This window comes from Lathyrus oleraceus, chromosome 5, assembly GCF_024323335.1.
Source record: "Lathyrus oleraceus cultivar Zhongwan6 chromosome 5, CAAS_Psat_ZW6_1.0, whole genome shotgun sequence".
Lineage (NCBI taxonomy): Eukaryota > Viridiplantae > Streptophyta > Magnoliopsida > Fabales > Fabaceae > Lathyrus > Lathyrus oleraceus.
In genome coordinates, this window is record NC_066583.1 from 345066380 (window position 1) to 345088410 (window position 22031).

A 22031-nucleotide genomic window follows, 5' to 3' on the forward strand; every position below is an offset into this window, starting at 1 on the left:
CCTTCATAATTGGCCAAAACCATATTATGAGGTTTGGCATCAGTGTCATATTTGCCAATTTTTGCCAACATGTGACGGGGCATCAGATTCACAATCGCTCCATAATCTACCAGTATTTTGTTAACTGGGATGTTTTTGACTTTTCCGGTGATGAAAAGGGGTTTTAAATGGATCTTCATGATGTCACTAGGCCGCTCGAAAAAAGAATTTTGCTCTTCGACACAACCATTATTCATTATATAGTAACATACCGGTTTGTAGGAGGCCATTTCCCTTTCGGTGATACTGTCATTATCACCGACTTAGGTGATCCGATCGAATTCTCTGGGCATCACGGATACCACTCCGACCAGAATATCTAAGGAATCCTCCGAACCAGAGTCGAAGTTGTTAGTTAATAACTCGTCTTCGGCAGCTATCTGATTTTCTTCGGCCGTCTTATTTGAAATCTTAGAATCTCTTTTGGTGAGGTTAGAGCCATCCTTTTTCTTGACCATCACGTTGGTACTTGATTCATCCTGGTCCATTTCGCTAGCTTCTCTTTTCTCTTTCGCCTTTTCTGCTCTCTTCTCCACTGGGATTGCGTCATGGGATTCTTTCCTTTATAGTTTTCGGACACATGTGCGGTCCTTTTGTCGGATCGGAATTCCTGGCGATAGGCCAGCAATGAACCTCTTTCAACCTCGAACTTCTGCCACTTGCCATGACCATGTTTTCTCCCCTCAGTCTGCTTGACCCACTTCCCATCTGACCCTTCGATGCTTGGCTTAAATGTCATGGGTTGGAAGTTTCGTCCAGCTTGTTTGGTTTCATTCAACTTCACCATAGGGCGCCTAGGATCAGGATATCTCCTTGGATCGAAGAACCTTTTTGGCTTACCCGCTTGATTATTGTGGATGGCTTTATGGCCATTTTGGTGGTGCACTCTCCTAACCCCCTCCAGATTCCGAGCTGCCTTTTTGTTGAAGACAACACTGCACCTGGGGTATAATATCACCTCCGATTTCTTCTTTTGGAACCTTCGAAGGAAATCTGACAATGTTTCATCCTCCTGAGGAAATGCGACCTTATTGTATTCCTCTTGCTTACCTTAATCATCGGCTTCCATTGAGACTTCTCGAGATACCTCCACCATATTAACTTCCATGTGGATCTCCTCAGTAATAGCCAACTTTTGGAATTGTTTCTGAAGGCCGTCAGTAGCCTTGTTCAGCTGAATGAAACTATCAGCGGTCTCTTTAGTGACCATCACTAACTTTGAATTTCTAGCATCCTAGATATCTAAGGCTTTAACATTTTCCTTCTTAATGTTCTCCGTACCCCTTAAGGCCAAACCATCACGAGGTGCCTGCTCGAAGTGCTCATGTATTTTAACCATGACAGGCTCATGGACAAAGTCTTCAGTAACTTCAGTCATATAGAAATCATCAGCAGCTTCAATGAAAATCACCTCCTCTGGCTCAGTATAATGAGCTTTAGCAATTTACAAAGGATTGGAGTCGATTTTCATCTGGCTCAGTGGCTTATCGCCAAACTTTAGTCTTCCCTTCTGGATTGCATTCTGCACCAGATCCCTGAAAAGAAAACATTGAGACGTTTTATGACCCAAAAAACTATGGTATTTACAAAACCCTCGTTTCTTTCTTTATTCTAAAGGAGGTAATTTAGCACCCGGAGGTACTATCATTTGACCATCTTTAACCAGTAGGTCACAAATTTCGTCACATTTCGTCACGTCGAAAGTATATGTTTTCTTAGGAAACTTGTCATTCTTTTCAGGTTCGACAGGGTTTCTCCCGTTCGAAGGGGCCAAAACTTTGCACGCATATGGTGGCCTCTGTGCCAACTCAGCAGGATCGATCTCAGTATCATCGAAGTCTGGAACTTCAAGGCTTGAATCTTCATGATCTTTCCTAAAATCGACATAGGCTACCCTTTTACCTTTGTTTGTTCTAGCCTTTTCTTCTTTTAAACATTCTACCTGTCGAACTCTATCATCCAACTGGGTCATATCCCTTAGGTATTGAGTATCCAACTTCTTTCTAATCGAGTAATCAAGACCCCCAGCGGCCATTTCGACCAACTCATGTTTTGGCACTTGCGTAAAACACTTGGCTTTAAGTAGTCGAAATCTATTTAGATATTCGTCAATTGGCTCAGTGAATTTTCGTTTGACACTAGCCAACTCTTTCAAACTTATCTTCGTTTTCCCCATGTAGAACTGTTCATGGAACATTCTTTCTAGCTGGTTCCATGAATGGATCGAATTCTGGGGCAAAGTTGTGAACCATGTAAAAGCATTCTTGGTAAGAGAACATGGAAAAAATTTCATCCGAAGATTTTCGTTATTTGACATATCTCCAGCTTCAATTAGATATCTCGCCACGTGTTCGACAGTAGACCCAGTAGTATCCCCGACAAACTTGGTGAATTTGGGGATTTTGGTCCTTAGAGGCGCATATGTATGTAAGACATATTCTGCCAAAGGCGATGTATAATTTGGTCTTCTGAGACCAAAATTTACCCCATTTCGAACCATAATTCTTTCGACTATGGCTGCTAGATTATTATCTGCTGCCACATTATCATGTCAAACTTGCCGTATGATATCCTCGACATTTTGATTCCTATTTACCATTAACACCCTTGGTTCCATGTGCACATGTGGTTCGATCCTAAGAGGTACTACTATTCCCCCTTGATTTTGTGGAACCTGGCTAATGGTGAGGTCCTCCTCAAGCGTGGGCTCTTGATTCTCTCTTACCTAATCCCTGGGCGAGGGATGCTGGTGCTGAGGTATACCAAGAAACTCAGACATTCAAGCCACTTGTGCTGTCATCTGTTGATTCGACTGAGTTGTATTCTTAATCAAAGGATTTAACACAGTGGCCAAAGTTTGAGTTAACATCTGAACCATTTCATGATTGCTTTCGTCCATCTGCTGCCTCCATGCCGCCGCAGAATTGTTGGTAAGAGTGGGTAGTTGTACTGGGTGTCTTAAACCTAACGCCTGATTAGTTCGACCCACGTTTATCCCGGACCCTTGTATTGGTGAATTCATGTTAGTCGTTGGTTCCGAAAAAGTAGAACCCACATTTTATAGATTGGCCATCATTGAAGTTGGCATTCCATATGGCTATTCTCGACCACTAAATGGTATTGAAAAACCAGGGGGTACCAACGGCCTATTTGGAATGTCCCTAATCGGTGTCAGAGTGTGGGGAGGTCCCCTAGGTCCAACACAAGTCAGAATTGGTTCAGAGTGGGAGATCGAATGCGTAGCCATCGAACTCACCATAGACGAAACTATTTCGGACGCATGTGTCGTACCCGTATTTGCCCCCATTTGAAGAAGAAGGAGGCACTATGCTTCTAGTTGATGGGCTTTGAGAACTCTGAGTTTCTGGCGGATTCATATTCGCAATCCCCGTCTGTGATTCTCTCCCTGTTCGTCGTTCATCGTTTATGGCTATTTTACCACTTCTTAAAAGCATACAACGATTCTTTTCTCAAACCAACCTTAGGAATCAAACAAAAAGTTAGCACTAGTCCCACTGGGCGTGCCAATTTGTTTACCTTGAAAAATGGTAAACAACCGCTGATCTTCTAAATTTCTAAATTTGGTCACTCACAGGATCGATCAGATTGATCCTAGGACATGTGCTAAATTTCTCGTAAAGTTAACGTTAATAAATGATCGAACTAAACGTCAAATCAAAGCGTTAAATAAAAACTAAAGACAAAAGAGTGGCTTGAACAAAAGAACAATCTTAAATCAACATTTAGAACTATTAAATAAGAAGTAAACGACGGGAATTGTAGAAGGGTTGAAAATAATGAAAAAGGTTGTTAAGTGCTGGAATCTTTAAAATTGTAAGGTAAAAGTTCAAAGTAAGGAAAGGAACTAAGGATCTTTAAACTTGTAAATGACGAAGTAAGAAATAAAGTGTTTGAGAGTAAAGAACAAGGAAAGATGTTTCTGAAGAGAAAGTAAAGATGATTTTATAATTCTTTGAAATGATTAAACAATGGTGTAGACAACGTACATTATGTGTTTTACAATTCTTCTTCACACGAATACTTAGTAAATTTGCAGATTTTTTGTACACAATTTGACACACTTTTCTAACTCTAAGACCCTATATTTATACTGGATCGAAATAAGTGCTCTGATGGTTCTTCAATCACGTCGATACACGTGGCGTCCTGCATGCGTATGTTCGCTTACTCTGCTTCCACGTGTATCCTCGCGGTTTCTAGTGAAGGTAATCTTCCATCCTTTATTTAAATTTCAAATCTTTGATCGAAACCGTTTTCTAACTGCTCCTTAAGGAACCACTCCGAAACTCCAACTATAAGTCTAATCTTTATCCAATCAGCTAAGCTAGTCTACCTTCAGCTGGTCGAATCACCTCTTAGTCAAAACCAACTGTACATGCTTTTCCAATTTTGGTAATTTGAAGTGGGCATCGAAAATTTGAGCTAACACACTGAGTACAATTTCAGAAACCAAAACACAACATACAAGAGAAAAGGAGACTAGTCATACTAAGGATCCCTAACAACAATATCAGAAGATCGGGCCACAGACGTGTACTTCCTTCGGATGCGTTGGATCTCGGACTCACATGAAGTCTTCATCAGATCCTTCTCAAGGACAAGCTGATCAACAATCTTCTTCCAAGCACCGGAAGACGGAGGCATACTAGAGGAAGATGAAACCTCTGGCTCTCTCTGTCTCTTCATTACTCGGTCCTTAAGAAGCTCAATAAGTGCATCTTTGTCCTTAGACTTAAGCTGCAACTCTTCGTGCTTTCGGCTAAAAGCATGGAAACACTCATCCCACATATCCTTCTCTTGCTTCATCTTGGAGAGTGCGTCTTCCAACTCCTCTACATCTTAGTTAGGGAGAGTTAATGGCTCAACCACAACCATAGACATAGGTCTCTCACAAGCATAAGGCATCTTCAATTCCAAAGATCTTTTCTTCACCCAAGAAGTGTAAGCTTCCAAAGCTACACAGTTGCATGGACCAAGCTTGAACCTTCCTTTCCTATGCACATTATGCCACGCACGAACTATCTTCTGCTTCAAATGTTGGGGATCTTTACCCTTTTAATAGAAAAGACCTTCTAACTGAGTGTTATTAGGTTTGTCTCTCAAGGGGAACCCAAGTTGACAACGAGCCAAAACAGGGTTGTAGTTGATTCCTCCTTGTGTACCAATGAGAGGTACATTATAGAATTCACCACAACTATCAATAATATCCAAGCTACTTAACGTGGAGTCATACCAGAATATATCATCATTAGTAAGAGACATAAGTCTCTGAGACCACCGTAGACATTGTTTGTTCTCCACAAAAGCAGGCGTCTGAGGCAAGTTCAAAATAAACCACTTGTATAGAAGAGGAACATAACACACAATAGTTCCACCACCTTTAGAATTCTTTAGATGCAAAGAGAAGTACATATCACCTAACAGAGTAGGCACATGATTCCCAATCAAGAAGATTCTAATGGCGTTAACATCCACAAAACTGTCAACGTTAGGGAACAAAGCCAAACTATATATGAGCAACACAAAGATGGATTCAAAAGCATCCACACTACCGGCTTGAGCAAAGGAGGTAGCTTCCTTAATGAGGAACTCAGAAGTCAATCCAAATAATTCTCCTTTCTTCACCCAATGAGCCTCTATCTTAGACTTCTTCAAGTGAAGAGCTTCAGCTATAAGATGAGATCTGGGAATCTCCTTCAATCCACTAAAGGGCACTTTGTTAGAAATAGGTATTCTCAAGAGATTGACATACTCCTCCAACGTAGGCACAAGCTGATAATCCGGAAAAGTGAAGCAACAGTAGAGAGGGTCATAAAATTGAACTAACACACTCAAGAGTCCTTCAACCACATCAGCATACCTGATAGACATAAGCTTCCCATGATGTTGTTTGAAGTCCAAGGGATCTAATACAAAAGATGATAGCTTCCTTAACTCTTTCAAGTCGGGACATCTGAAACTGTACTTCTTAGTGTTCCTTCGTCCACAATCCATGGTCTGAAAATATTTGCAAATAAGACCTCAGTTCCTTGATATTTTTTCGTGTGATGAATGTTATGATGCGCATGAATGCATGAATGCAACAATCACAAATAAGGGATCACACACAAGGCAAACAAATAAAGGTCAATGGATGAATCAAGTCATTGTCAAGATCAATCATTCATTTTGGTGGATTATGGTTTACACCTTATCAACACCCAAGTTCCATTGATATTGACAAGACTTGATTGGATCAACCAAGAATCAAGGGTTTGTTGTGAGTCACGAGCATGGAGTCTGGGTAATAACCATCGCAAAGGAGTTAACTAAGAATAAAACCTATAGATCATGTTTTAAAAAGTTCCTAGAGTCTTAATTCCATCTATCAGATATTATAAGTTAGGATGACTGACTCATCAACCCATAATATTCTCAAGAGAAACTCGTCTGAGTGTAGTATCGCGTAACAACTGTTATTAAGTCCACACCTGAACAGTCTCCACACTACGTCCTAAATAGGTCAAGAGGGGTTAAATGTTCTACGGTCTTCAGCTTCTCGGACCCTAAATTAGAGAAAGTAATACCTAACCACAAATGACTTGTGTGACATCAATAACTCCAAAAGGGTCTCCACTGAGTAGATGGATCTCAAGCCAACTTGTTAAGGACTACTCCACACAAGTCGAACATGACTATACCATCCTCCTATCTTAATTACACTCAAGTTCGGGTTAGAACTTATCTCACCACTAAGAGATCACCAAGCACAACAAGAAGATTATATCATACAAACAAATATACATTCATCAAATATACAATTATATACACATAAAAAAGTAGGCTAAACCCACTAGAGACTACTCCCCAACAGAGTCGCCACTTAATTTCTGTAGCGCTAAATTCATGACCATCAAGCTATGGATAAGCCAGACGTCAATTAGACTATAGTCACCACCGCACTTATATTGTTTCCAAAGGAAAAGGGAAAAGTACGAACAAAACCCAAAGATAAGAAGTTTTCAAATCAAAACTAATAAAATGCCAGAGATTACAGGTAAGGGGGTTGGTTACACAGAGGGAAAGTGTTAGCACCCAAAGTGTCCTAGGTACTCCTAGGGAGCCCTTTTTTATGTGCATATGTGTTTTTGTATAAAATGATGTTTGCAATAAATAGAGTGGATAGATGAGCAAAGAATTCATTAATTATATTTTTGCGTTTGACAAGACCTTTAGACTTGTCCCTACGTACCAACATAAAATTAGGGATCAAAACCTCATAGTTCGTGGTATAAATTTCAAAGTGAATGAGTTGCTTTTAACAAAATTCTAAGTTTTAAAGAGGCACAAAGGGCCTAAAAAGGTTTGAATGAGTGTTAGTTCTTTTTGTCTTTTGAAATTTTAAGTCAAGTACAGTTAAGTTCATTTACAAGTTTGATTAAGAAAAAGATTTTAAAAATACAATGACATAAGGCCAAAGTTTCTAATTTGCAAAATGGTCTAAGTTTAGAAAAACACAAACAAAGAAGATTTTAAAAAGAGGGAGAGATTTTGAAATTATAGAAGTGGGGAAGAGATGAAGAGACTAATCCTAAGAAAAAAAATTAAAAGCTAAGAGTTGAAAAGAATTGACCAATGGGATGCAATCCAATAGATAAGAATGTCATATAGAAACCCAAATTTCCCTTGGACTTTAGAATCAAGCAATATCAATACACAAATAGCAAGGTGAAGAGCAAGACATCAAATAAAGATAGCCACATGCAAGCTTAGCAACTCCATGATCTTCTTCATAATTCCCCATGTATCAGATGACTTCAAAGATAGGCATTAGGCACAGGTTCAAAATAACAGCTTCAATATGATCATGTTACAGATGAACTTAAGTGGATCTTCCGTAATTGCATCAGATGAAAATTCACTTCATAAGCACTTGATTTCATTAAAGTTGACATTGGTCAAGTCCTTTGCATAGGGAGCGTTGCCTAATTCTAAGTCCAATGTCTCATAGCAAACCAACAATCCACACAAAATGTTTTTTAGGGTTTTTACTATTATTATGTACATTAAGGTCAAAAGACCACAAACACAAACAAGTATTTACAAATACAATATATTCACAAAGTATGACTCCAATGAGTAAAGTGAAAATGACATTAAAGTAAACAAATTGAATGATATGAACAATGACAAATGAAATAAGACTTGAAATTAAAGTGCATAAAAGTAAATGGCTTGAAATTAAATGTTAGTTGTTAGTTGATTGGAAGTTAGTATTGCTTTTGCTTTTGTTTTGTTTAAGTCATTCTTTGGAGAACACTCAACCCATTATCCACAAGCATGGATCCTTGAACCAAGACATCTTCCAAAGGAAGGAAAAAAGGCAAAGTTTACACACAAACACAAATTGGTTAGAGGAGGACTTTTATCAAATTAAAATCATTCATTCATTTTGGGAGATGAAATGTACATTTCATCAATCCCCTAAATCCAATGATTTTAACTCGAAAAAGTCAAATCAACCTTGACCAAGGCCCAACAACACAAATCAAACTCAACAAGTCAATATTAGAAGCTCAACACTATTTATTTTGCAATTAAGATCAATTAAATAATGCATTAAATTAAATTATGGTTTGTCAAATTCCTAAAACCTCATGAAAACACCAAAGAAAAGGTCATGAGATTTTTCATAGGTCAAGCAAGGTCAAAGGACCTTGGAGAAAAAATTTCATCATTTTTGGAAACTTAAAACTATTTTTAAACAATTAAAAATAATTACAAAATCAATTAAATCATGAAAAATATTAATAATGATCCAAAAAATGATTTTAATTTAGAAAATGAAAGAGGAATTTATTTAAATTTTTTTGGTGAAACTCTCATATTTTTTGGATCAATATTAAAATTAATATGAATTAATGAAAATAAAACAAATAAAAGGAAAATCAGAAAATAAAAAAAATGTGGACCACTTGATCTGCTACCTGAATTAATGAGGGAGATCAAGTGGTCCGTGTTTTTTTTATTATTTTCTTATTTTCCTTTTTTTGTTTTATTTTTATTAATTCATATTAATTTTAATATTGATCCAAAAAATAATAGAGTTTCACCAAAAAAATTTAAATAAATTCCTCTTTCATTTTCTGAATTAAAATTATTTTTTTGGATCATTATTAATATTTTCTCGATTTAATTTATTTTGTGATTATTTTTAATTGTTTAAAAATTGTTTTAAGTTTCCAAATATGATGAATTTTTTTCTCCAAGGTCCTTTGTCCTTGTTTGACCTATGAAAAATCTCATGACATTTTCTTTGGTGTTTTCATGAGGTTTTAGGAATTTGACAAACCATAATTTAATTTAATACATTATTTAATTGATTTTAGTTGTTTAATTGCAAAATAAATTGTGTTGAGCTTCTAATATTGACTTGTTGAGTTTGATTTGTGTTGTTGGGCCTTGGTCAAGGTTGATTTGACTTGGATTTAGAGGATTAATGAAATGTACATTTCATCTCCCAAAATGAATGAATGATTTTAATTTGGTAAAAGTCTTCCTCTGACCAATTTGTGTTGATTCCATTCCCCCTTCCTCTTCATCTCAACCCCCTTCTCTATTCATTCATGTCATGGACCTACGATATCTCTATATCCTAAGGCTAGTTGATTGCAAAATCAACACGAGTATGGATGAGATTAGGTCAACTCTTTTGCATATTCTTTTTGTGCGTGGTATGTTTTAGGAGCATATTTCATTATACTATGTCTCTAACATGCATTAACACCAAAATTTCTATTGCCCGGCCTCAAATAGTTGTGACTTCTACATAAGTCCAATTACGATTGCTTAACATATCGTTAAATTTGTGACACAAAAAGGCATAACATTCTAGTAAGTGAGATTGTAAGTCTCCCCTTCTTTATGGTATTGTGTGGAAACTTGGCCTTTTTTCCTTCCTTTGGAAGATGTCTTGGTTCAAGGATCCATGCTTGTGAATAATGGGTTGAGTGTTCTCCAAAGGTGAAGTACCTTCGATATTTCCAGCTTGGACATCTTCGTCCACCACCATGGCATCTTTGTTATCCTCGACTTGGGTTTCTTGACCTAAGTCATCTTTGTAAGACCCCAATTTTGGCCCTAAGATCCCTCATGGCCCATATTATATCATATCATATCATGGCCTCAAGGATCATTGCATGCCCTAGCTTCCCTCCTAGTGGGTAGGTTGCCTTGTGAGTGTGGTTCTTGATCACCAAGCATGTCTTGCATTTGTATATCCTTGCTTTTCATATGTTTACTAACCAAAAAGTACAAAAATATTATCCTCTAACCATGTTACTTGCAGCTGAAGCAAATTAGGTCAAAATCAGTCAAAGTCAGTCATTGCAGTGGATGGTGGCCATTCTTGCAGAATTTGGGCACCATGATCAATAATCAAGAGTTCATATAACTTGGGACATCATTTGGAATCAAGATCTCAAGGAATTAGGGTTTGGAATTCATCAGAAGGTGCTTCAGTCAAGCAAAACCCTAGAAAGTCAACTGTTGGTCAACTGTGGATTTAATCAGTGATTTGAGGATGGGATTTGGTCTGAGAGGTCTCATTCATGTCTATATAAGCTTCATATATCATGTCAAGCATCCACAGTGAAGAAAATAAAGTCAGACAAGAAATTTCCAGAAATAGAAAGTTGACCTGTAATTGGAATTTGCCAAAAATGGAAACTTCTTGATCCTAAACTTACATCATGATACAAGCTTCAAATGAATTTTTGCCCAACATGAAAGTTGGAGATCTTGTTCTCCAATTTCCAAAAAGTCCAAGAACACTCAATTCCCATGTATGGTTGGCAAGATATGATCAATTCATTTTCAAAAATTTGTAAACTTCAAAAGGCCATATCTCTCAAACCATTTGGCCAAATTGGGTGGGGTTTTTTCCTACAAGTCATATTTGATCCCCTCTTTCCAAAAATGTCATCATCATTCATCAAAACATCACCAATCAAAATGGCCTTTTTGGACTTGCATTAATTAATTTCAAGTGTGGTGCAAAAATGGACTTTTGAAATAACCAATTCTAACACATTTTGCCAATTGAGATAGTTCAAAAATGTTGTTTTGGATTTGTTTAGGCCCAAATTTCGCATCCAGCTCATGCACATGCACCATTTGAGTGAGAAACCACCAATTAGCAAAAACTTGTCATTAGCAAAATTCTGTTTTCATTTACCACTAACCATGCTTAGCCAATACAAAACAGAAGTATATAAGCACATTTTCTGCCAATTCAAACCCTAGCAGCCAGTATTCCATAACAGAAAAACTCACTTTCTCTCATTTCACCATTGGATTCATTTTGCATTTTCGACCAAAGAACTCAAAGAGCAAGGTTCTTGTTTGTTTGCTTCATCATCCAACATCTTTTTGGAGGCCATTTGGAGCTTTGTTCCCGACTGTAAGCTCATTTCCCGTTCTGTTTTCTCCAAGCTCCATTAATGGCAATGTTCGATTTGAGCAAGAAGGAAGGCAACTGAGCTAAACTTCTTCAAGTATCCATCATTATAAGCTTGGTTGGACATCTGTTTGAGCTTATATCACCAAAACAACAACTGTTTCACAAATTTCTTCAAAAGCAAGTAAGATTTCGATTCCTTCTTTTTTCAAAATCATGATATGAAATGTGTAGATCTCATTACCCTGGTCATTATGAGCTTCAATTTGATGAAAATGGTTAAGTATTTAGCAAGTTATGTTGAAATGAATGTTGATGCTCAAACTTGTTCTTGCTCGATGCTTCTTGTTTAGCATGATTTGATGAATTTGGTTGTTAGATTATGCATGTGTGATGTTTGCTGATCATGATAGTATGTTCAATTGGTGTTCCTGGGCAAATTTATTTTTTCGATTTGTGAAGAAGATGATGATGAACACTGTAGCTGTTGAAACCCTAAAATGCATTTCCAGATTTTTCTGTTTTCACGTGGTATGCATGTGTGTACTGTGTCATTAGCCAACAACCAATCAGCTTATTTCATTTGCATGGCCTAAACGCCGCGTTTCAATAACCGGTCCAAATAATTACAAAATTGCCATTGTGACCAAATTATTTAATTAATAATGTTTATTTCTTCAATTTTCATTTCAATTTTGTGATCATCTTCCAAAAATCATAACATCTTCATTTTTAATGCAAAATTGATGGGAATTTTTGCATTGTCTTCATCATGACCTCTAGTATTTTGTCATATTTTTTCCAGATTTTTTTTATGAATGGATTTTATTTGGAATTAGGGTTTGTGACATGTATCCACATTTTGCACATTCCACCAAATCATTTCTGAAATAGTCATGCTTTATCCTATGGACTTGAAACTTTTTGTGCTTAAACTAGACTCATCCATGGTGATTTTGGTATAGAGTTTGTGAATTTATCTTATCTGGTTTGTGAGTTATGAATTTTTGAATTAGGGTGTGACAATTTGTGTCACACCATTGATGTGCAATTTGCTGATTTTCTTTACCATGCTTCTTGAACTCCAATTGATGTGAATTTTTGCATGAACCTACTTGTGTATGTCTAGTTTACATGTGAATTTTCTTGGAATTATTTGTGGCATTTCCTAATTGTTTGAGATTTTCTCCCCTGTTTGATCAAAATGTTGACTTTTGTGATACATGTTCCCATTTCATTTGTGAAATTCTCATACTTTATTGGATGAACTTGAAATTTGACATGTGAATTGTAGACATCTTAAGCTTTGTCATGGTGTTGATCCCATTCATTTATCATATGTTGTCACTGATTTATGATTTTTTGAAGTTGATGTATGTTTGGTTGACTTCTTTGAGCATGCTTAAAATTGCTTTGACTTTCTGATTTTCATTGACCATCTTCCCATGATCCAAATGAGCTGAAATTTTATATGCAGGTCATGTTATGGAATATGATTGATCATGAATTATTTGATGATTTTTGGAATTGATTATGATTGGTTTTGAGTTAAGTCTTGCTGTTGACTTCTATGAGCTTTCATTTGCCATGCTTTGACTTCTTTTGCTTATGAAATCATGATGATGTATGATATGAATGTGGGACCAATTGAGCTTACTTCTTGATTGTTTAAACTTGATTTTGGTTGACTATCACTTGCTGTTTTGACTTTCTCATCCCTTTTTGACCCTAGGCTTGTCCTAGTGGTCTTGTTGCTTATGTTTGAGTTCATGTTTTCAGGTTAAACAACAAATGCTCCAAAGAGATCATACAAATTTGATTAAGCTTGATTGTTTACCATGAGCTAACCTTTTTGTTTTGTAGGGGGCTTGACTCATATGATTTGAGTCTTGTGCTTTGCACATTCATCTGATTATGTTGACTGTTAATTCTATTCTCATTTTGCTTTGACTTTTGAATTGTGTACTGATTCTGTTTGACTATTTCAGGTACCATTAGTTGCTTAGTTCTTTGAACTTGCTTTGCTTTGCTTTATAGCAATTTTCATTGAGGTATAATTCCTTATTCTTCATGTAGTCTGGAAGACCTGGCCTGTTACTTGGCCAGGCAACTGTCTGAAGTCCTCCTTAAGAGGCAATACTTGTGTGTGTTTACTTTTGTCCCAAGCAGGAAAAGTCCTTTAAATAAGGCAATTGGTAGATCAAAGAGATAAACAACCTATCTCCTACTATTCTGTGAGTCTTCTCCTTGCTCCCATTACATGGTTGTAGCATTGAGATCCAAACCCAAGATCTATAGAGTCTAATATGTGGAGAGAGTTCCTACTTTCTGAACTCCCACACCTTCTGATATTCAAATGCTCTCCCTGACCAGGGATAAGAGCAATGAGGCACACCCCTCATATCCTTTCATCTGCTTCACCTTAGCCCCTCAATGGCAAGGTTAAGAGCACCCTGTGACCCTATTCCAGTTGGCTTCAATGCCTAACCCTTTTGTATGAGCCTCCTTGTTTGGTTATAGTGTGTGCTGATTGACTTCATTGATTGTTTGTTTGCTTCATATGCACATGTTTGCTTGCATGCTTTATGCATTTATCATCATTTATTGCTCATTAATGCATGATCATCTCATTTGTCTTTGTGACATTATCATTGTTGTTTGCCCATTGAGGACAATTATAAGACCGTTCATTGGCTATTGTTCCTATGATGTGGAAGTGAGTATAAGACCATTTCATTGGCCACTCATCTTACCTTTGCTTGATGCACTTATTTGATTGTATGTGAGGATGCAATTATAAGTCCCTGTAAGTTGGCATTTGCTTTCCTATGATCATATGTTGCTTTGCTTGTTTGTATGTGAGGATACAATTGTAAGTCCGTGTAATTTGGCATTTGTATTCCTAGGACCATACTGTGGAGGTTAGAGTAAGCCCAGTGATTGGCATCTGACATCCATGTTTTGTTTTTGATTGCTTATGTGAGGATACAATTGTAAGTCCGTGTAACTTGGCATTTGTATTCCTAGGACCATACCGTGGAGGTTAGAGTAAGCCCAGATAGATTGGCATCTGACATCCATGTTTTTGCTTTTGTTTGTATGTGAGGATACAATTGTAAGTCCGTGTAATTTGGCATTTGTTTTCCTATGATCATATGTTGGAGTGTAGAATAAGCCCAGATAGATTGGCATCTGACATCCAAATGTTGTCTTTGTTGTTGGAGATTGGTATAAGCCCAGTGATTGGCATCCGGTATCCATTTTATTTTCTTTGTTGAGGAGATTAGTGTAAGTCCATAGAGTGGCCTCTGATATCCAGTTCTGTTTTAGGAGATTGGTATAAGCCCAGTGATTGGCATCCGGTATCCGCTTTTGTTGACTTTCTTCTTTGTTTGTTTGTTACTATCCATTGCCCATTCCAAAGGACACACTTGAATCATCTCCTATATGATTTCAAGAGGTGAACATTCTAAGAAGTTTTATAATCCATCTTCATCCATTCATCCCCATTATGTCCTAAAACCTTTTCACACTTTGATTTCAAACTTGACATTGATATTGTGCAAACATCTTCATGTTTTCAAATTAAAAACCTGGACCCCAAGTCCTTGACTTTTTCAAAACTCCATTTCATAATACTTCTTTGAATTAACCTTAATCATACTTTGACTCCATTTTCATAATCATAATCAATTAACTTCACCCATTCAATTGTTTTGGCTTTGTCCATTGTTAATCTTTTCATACATGAGTTATAGGTTTGATTTATCTTAGTTGGTTGATGTCAATCTCACCTATTTGTCCTTAGTTGATTGAATTGTAAGTCTTCCTTGCTTATTATAGGGTTAACCCCTCACTAGAAAGTTGAAGCTGTTCTCACATGGTGGACTTGTTGTTTGTATAAGGTTGAGTTTTCTCCCGTGGATAACGTAAGACCTTAGGGCTTGTGTTTTAAATTGAATCCACTAACTTTTGGAAATCTTTTAGCCGAACTACGGCGTTTTGATCCTTACCTTTGATGGAAGGTACGTAGGCAACGGGTTCATCCGTTCGAACACAAAAATAATAAACTTGTACATTCTTTTCTCATCATCCCAATCATGTTTGCACAATATTTATGTCATAACAAATAATAATTTAGTACAACAAGTATGAAAAGGGCTCCTTAGGAGTACCTAGGACGTAGTGGGTGCCTAACACCTTCCCATTGCGTAATTTACCCCTTACCCAGACTCTCTGATCTTTTTATTAGTTTTCTACGTGTAAAACTTCTTAGGCTTTTGTTCGCTTTTTAGCCAGTCCTTTGGATAAATAAAAGTGCGGTGGCGACTCGAAATTTCATTGTATGCTTTGTTTATGGTTTAATCGATAAATCATATAGCGACGAATACACCGCTACAGAAAAGTGGCGACTCCACTGGGGAACATATCGATCCTTGGTGGTATTGCCTACTTTTCACCCTTGTTGTGCTATATTTTTATCTGTTATATGACATATTTTTGTACAATTTGGGATCACTGTATTGATTGTAATGTGTGAATTGCTTGATATACAATTGCTGTTTGCTTTGGTGATCTGTGAGATGAGTTCTGTACCCGAACTCGAGTTCACTCTAGGATAGGAGAATGGCATAGTCCTGTTGACTGGTGTGGAGTATTCCTTAGCCAGTTGACTTGCGAGTCCATTCACTTGGTGGAGGTCATGTTGAATTAATAATGTCACACAAGTTATTTGTGGTTAGGCATTATTCTTTCAATCATGTTCCGCAGAAGCCAAGGACCTTAGTTTACCAAACCCATCTTGGCCTATTTTTAGGAACGTAGTGCGGAGGTCGTTCAGATGTCAGTTCTGATGCGATTGTTACGCGATACTACACTCATGAGAGTTTCTCTTGAGAATATTCTTGGAATACGAGTATTCGTTCCTCCGATAATATTCGAAAGATGGAACGATGATTATGGGAACCTCTGATAGAACATGTCTGGCAGGTTTAAACCCTAGTACACTCCCTTTGGGTGGTTCTTAACCGAGACTCCATGCTCGTGACTCTCAACAAACCCGTGATTCGTGGTTGAGTCGTTCAAACATTGTTAATATCAATGGATCCCGGATCAGGTGTAAAACCTAAAATCCACCAAAGCGGCTGGTTGATATTAAGGATGTTAGAGCCGGTTCATGTACCGTTAATATCAATGGAACTTGGGTGTCGGTAAGGTGAAAACCTAAATCCACCAAAATGGATGATTGATATTAGAGATACATAGAGCTTTCCCACGACCTTTGTTTGGTGTGCTTTGCTTGATCCTTGAGTGTGTTTGTTGCATTCATGCATTCACGCATTCATCCGCATTCATGTCATCAGAAAAGAAAATTTTCAAGGAACTTAAAGGGTTTATTTGCAAAATTTTCAGACATGGAAAGACCAAAAAGGCATACAAAGAAGTACAGCTTCAAGCAGCCCGATGTAAAAGAGTTAAGGAATCTGACATCATATGTATTAGATCCCTTGGGTTTCAAAGCTCGCTATGGGAAGCTTCTGCCTCTGCTCACCACTCAGGTTGACGAAGGGTTGATGAGTACTCTGGCTCAGTTCTACGATCCCTTGCATCATTGCTTCTTATTTCCGGACTTCCAGTTGTTGCCGACTTTGGAGGAGTACTCTCATCTTATTGGGATTCCTATTCTGGATCAAGTGCCGTTCAGTGGCCTAGAGGGTATTCCATCTGCTCGAGAGATTGCTGGCTTGTTGCATATAGATGAAGATCTGATTAGAGCTAATCTGACTACCAAAGGCGGAATTCAGGGTTTTCCTTCCGAGTTCCTCATTGCCCAAGCTACCTTTTATGGGAAGGCCATGAGTGAGGATGCCTTTGAGGCTCTATTCGTACTGCTCATCTATGGATTAGTGTTGTTTCCCAACTTCGACAAGTTCGTGGACATGAACGCCATTAGGATCTTCTCAGTTCTTAATCCAGTTCCGACTTTGTTGGGCGATGCTTATGTCTCTTTGCACCTAAGGAATATGAAAGGTGGAGGAGTTATTGTCTGCTGTTTACCCCTGCTGTACAAGTGGTTTATTTCGCACTTGCCGCAGACAGTTGCTTTCAAGGAGAACAAGGGATGTCTACGGTGGTCTCAGAGACTCATGTCTCTCACCAATGATGATATCACCTGGTATGATCGCGTGTATGATACCGTCCAGATCATCGATTATTGTGGTGAATTCCCTAATGTGCCTCTTCTTGGCACATGTGGTGGGATTACCTATAATCCTATTCTTGCACGTCGTCAGCTTGGGTTCCCCCTGAGGGATAAACCTAATAGCATTCTGTTAGAAGGTGTGTTCTTTCAGGAGGGTAAAGATCCCCAAGGCCTGAAAGCCAGATTTGTCCGTGCTTGGCGCAGTATTCACAAGAAGGGTAGGAACGAGTTGGGTCCGAAGAACTGCATTGCTTTGGAGCCATACACCTCTTGGGTCAGACAGAGAGCTGCCACCTGCTTGATGCCGTACGATCATCCGAGACCTACACTGTTGGATGTGGCTGGGCCTTCAACCCTCCCTACCCAACGTGTAGAGGAGTTGAGAGAAGAAGACCTTTCACGTGCTTGGATCCGTGAAAGAGAGGAATTGCTGCAGCAGCTCAAGGAGAAGGATGCTATGATTGAGTTTCTCGAGCACCGAGTGATCGATGATCCGAACGACACTTGGACTTCTCTGCTTCCTCAGTCATCCAAATTCTGGAAGAGGAGGTATGATCGACTTGCAAAGGAGAAAGCTGATATGGAGGCTGCCTATGAGAGAGAGATCAAGAAGCTGTGCACTTCTCGTCCTCCAACATCCCGAGCTTCTAGGGATCCATAGGATGTCATTTACCTTTTCTCTTTGTAATGAATCAAAAATGTTGTACTTCTTTGTTTTGATATATTGAATGAAATATTTTCCATGAGCAATTAAAATGTTTAAATTATTCAAAATATTGCAAATAATACCCTAAGGGTTCCTTGAAAACAAAGCATTTGCACAAGCATTTCATGCATCATTCTTGCATAAGCAGGTACCCCTTTTGTTTCTGGTCTTCTTGTCCTAACCTGTGTTCTTCATTTATTTTGAAGACAAGATGACTCACCGGTATTATACGCGGGTCAATTCAGCAAGGGTCATGGAGCAATTGGAACAAGAGAACAGAGAACTAAAGGAAGAGGTCGCCAGACTTGGCGCTTTAATGGAGCAACTCCTTGCTGCTCAGAATCAGCCTGCTCAACAGCCAGCAACTCCTATTCAGAGGACGGTTATTTCTGAAATCTCTACTTCAACGGTGCCAGTCAGCACCCATCAGCCCAATGCCATGCCTCCCGGTTTTCCTTGGGGGATGCCTCCAGGCTTTATGCCTGATCTTCCAGCTCCAACATTTGCTCAAATGCCGGCATCTAGCCCGGTCCCTGTTCCCGCTCCTCCTGTCGTGCATACCATGCCCAGGGTAGACGACACCATCTATCACTCCGAGCCATCTGAGGGCTCAGATGTTCATGAAAATATGGATGCCATGAACGATCAATTCCTTGAGCTGAGAAAGGAATTGAGGACTCTCTGTGGCAAAGATTTATTCGGCAAGTCTGCAGTCGAACTCTGCTTAGTTCCCGGTGTAAAGATACCGATCAAATTCAAGGTCCCAGACTTTGAAAAGTACAAGGGGAACACTTGTCCACTTGCTCACCTGGTCATGTACGCCAGGAAGATGTCAACACAGACTGATAATGATCAACTTCTGATTCATTATTTCCAAGATAGTCTGTCTGGTGCCGCGCTCAGATGGTACATGAGCCTGGACAGTGCCAACATCCGATCTTTCAATGACCTTGGCGAAGCTTTCGTCAAGCAATACAAGTACAACGTCGATATGGCGCCTGACCGAGATCAACTCAGGTCCATGTCGCAGAAAGACAAAGAGTCGTTCAAGGAGTACACCCAGAGATGGCGAGAGCTGGCAGCTCAGATCACTCCACCGCTAGAAGAGAAGGAAATGACCAAGATCTTTCTGAAGACTCTTGGCTCATTCTATTATGAGCGGATGGTAGCAAGCGCTCCCTCTGATTTCACCGAGATGGTGAACATGGGGATGCGTCTTGAAGAAGGTGTCCGTGAAGGACGGTTGGCTAAGGATGATGGTTCTTCCTCTAAGCGATATGGGGCGTTTAAGAGGAAAGAAGGCGAAACGCATGCCGTGCAGTCTCAGCCTAAACATAGAAGACCCTCTGTTCAGAGGAAGCCTGCACGTCGTGCCGGTCATCAGCACCAGGTGGCTCATATAGCACCTGTATTCAAATATAATGCTCAGCAGTATCAACATCAACAGTATCAGCATCAGCAGCAATATCAACAGCCACAGTACCAACAACAACAGCAACGTCCACAGCAACAGGCTTACCAGCCTCGTGGAAGTACAATCAATCAAGCTAACATGAATTATGATAGGAAGAAGATCAGCTTCGATCCAATTCCTATGTCATATGCAGAGCTTTATCCTTCCTTGTTGGAAAGGAAATTGGTTTCTCCCAGGGATCCTCCTGCCATTCCTGCGAACCCACAATGGTGGTACAAACCAGACCAGCATTGTGTCTACCATTCCGGTGCTCCGGGCCACAATGTGGAAAATTGCTTCCCACTGAAGACTAAGATGCAAGACCTTATGAGAAGTGGAATTCTGAGTTTTGAGGACTCAAGTCCGAACGTCACCAAGAACCCATTGCCTGCGCATGGGAAATCTGTCAATATGATTCAGGAATGCCTTGGGAAGTACAAAGTCAGATATGTCAGCCATATCAGGCATTCGTTGGTTGATTTACATAAGATGCTGTGTCAGTACAGCTATTTGGAGCATAACCACGACAAGTGCCGCGTCTGTTCGGTTAATCGCTTGGGTTGCGACCAGGTCCGCAGAGAACTTCAGAAGTTGTTGAATGAAGATACCATTGAGATTCTGCAGAATCGCAATGTTGATATAGTTGAGCCTGAGGTGAATGTCATTTCGCCAGTGTTCAAGCTGCCTGAGCCCGTTGTTATTCGTTACAATAGCAACAAGCCAAAGGCTTCCCCTTCTTTGATTATTAAGCCTGCCGGCCCTGTGCCCTATTCATCTGATAAAGCTGTGCCATTCCGGTATAACCCCGTTGCTGTCCAAGATGGGGTAGAAGTGCCTTTGCCTTCAACTTCTGTAACCACTATTGCTGATGTCAGTGGGTTGACCCGAAGTGGTCGCGTATTTTCTGCGCCTGCTGAGGCTGTTGTTTCTGAATCTGTTGAACGCCCTGTGGGGACCGCTGTGAATGTTCAGAACCCGGCACTTGATGTTGCCAAACCCTCCTCATCCGTACAAAAGACTCCTGTTTCTTCAGTTGGCCCAAGTGGCATTGTTGATGAAGAATCTGATGAGATGCTGAGGCTCATCAGAAAGAGTGAGTACAATATTGTAGACCAGCTTCTACACACGCCCTCCAAGATTTCTATTCTTTCTCTGCTGTTGAATTCAGAACCTCATAGGGAGTCTCTGCAGAAAGTCTTGGATCTGGCGTATGTTGATCACGACGTCACCCTTGAGCAGTTTGATAGTATTGTTGCAAACATTACCGCTTGCAACACTTTGAGCTTTTGTGACGCTGGTCTCCCTGAGGAGGGAAGAGACCACAACATGGCTTTACATATCTCTATGAATTACAAATCTGATGCAATGTCCAATGTGCTGGTGGACACTGGATCATCTCTTAATGTATTGCCAAAGACCACACTCTCTCGATTGTCGTATCAAGGTCCTCCTATGAGGCAAAGTGGGGTCGTTGTGAAAGCCTTTGATGGGTCGCGCAAAACCGTGATTGGGGAAGTTGATCTCCCAATCAAGATTGGACCAAGTGATTTCCAAGTTACTTTTCAAGTAATGGATATCCACCCATCTTATAGCTGTCTCTTAGGCAGACCCTGGATTCACGAGGCTGGCGCCGTGACATCCACCCTACACCAGAAGCTGAAATTTGTCAAAAACAAGAAATTGGTTGTAGTAGGGGGAGAAAAGGCTCTCCTGGTTAGCCATCTGTCTTCTTTCTCGTACATTAACGCTGAGGATGAAGTTGGCACTCAGTTCCAAGCTTTATCTATTGATGAACCAATTGAGAAGAAGTCTCCTTCATTCACTTCCTACAAAGATGCGAAGCTGGCCATCGAATGTGGTGCAGTTGCTGGATTAGGGAAAGTGCTTGAACTTGAAGACAATAGATCCCGGGCTGGCATTGGCTATGGTTCTGGGGCATGTAATGAGCAAGGTTTGTTCACAAGTGGAGGATTCATCCATGCCGATCAACCTGAAGAAGAGGAAGTTGCTGCTATCACTGAAGAAGATGCAGAAGACTTGAACAATTTTGTTATTCCTGGTGGTGTCTGCCACAATTGGGTCGCTGTAGACGTTCCTACAGTCATCCATAGATCAGAGTAATAGTTCACTTTGTTTAAAACCCTTCTCCCATGCCAAAAGGAGAATTGATGAC

The 22031-nt window shown here is 39.4% G+C and overlaps 1 protein-coding gene across 1 annotated transcript; it reads right to left on the bottom strand.

The window, feature by feature from the left end:
• Positions 1 to 1645: 1645 nt before the first annotated feature.
• LOC127080590 (uncharacterized) lies at positions 1646 to 2539 on the bottom strand. Its single transcript, XM_051020905.1, has one exon. It carries the CDS (start codon positions 2537 to 2539, stop codon positions 1646 to 1648), a length of 894 nt encoding a protein of 297 aa, XP_050876862.1.
• Between the last annotated feature and the right edge of the window lie 19492 nt (positions 2540 to 22031).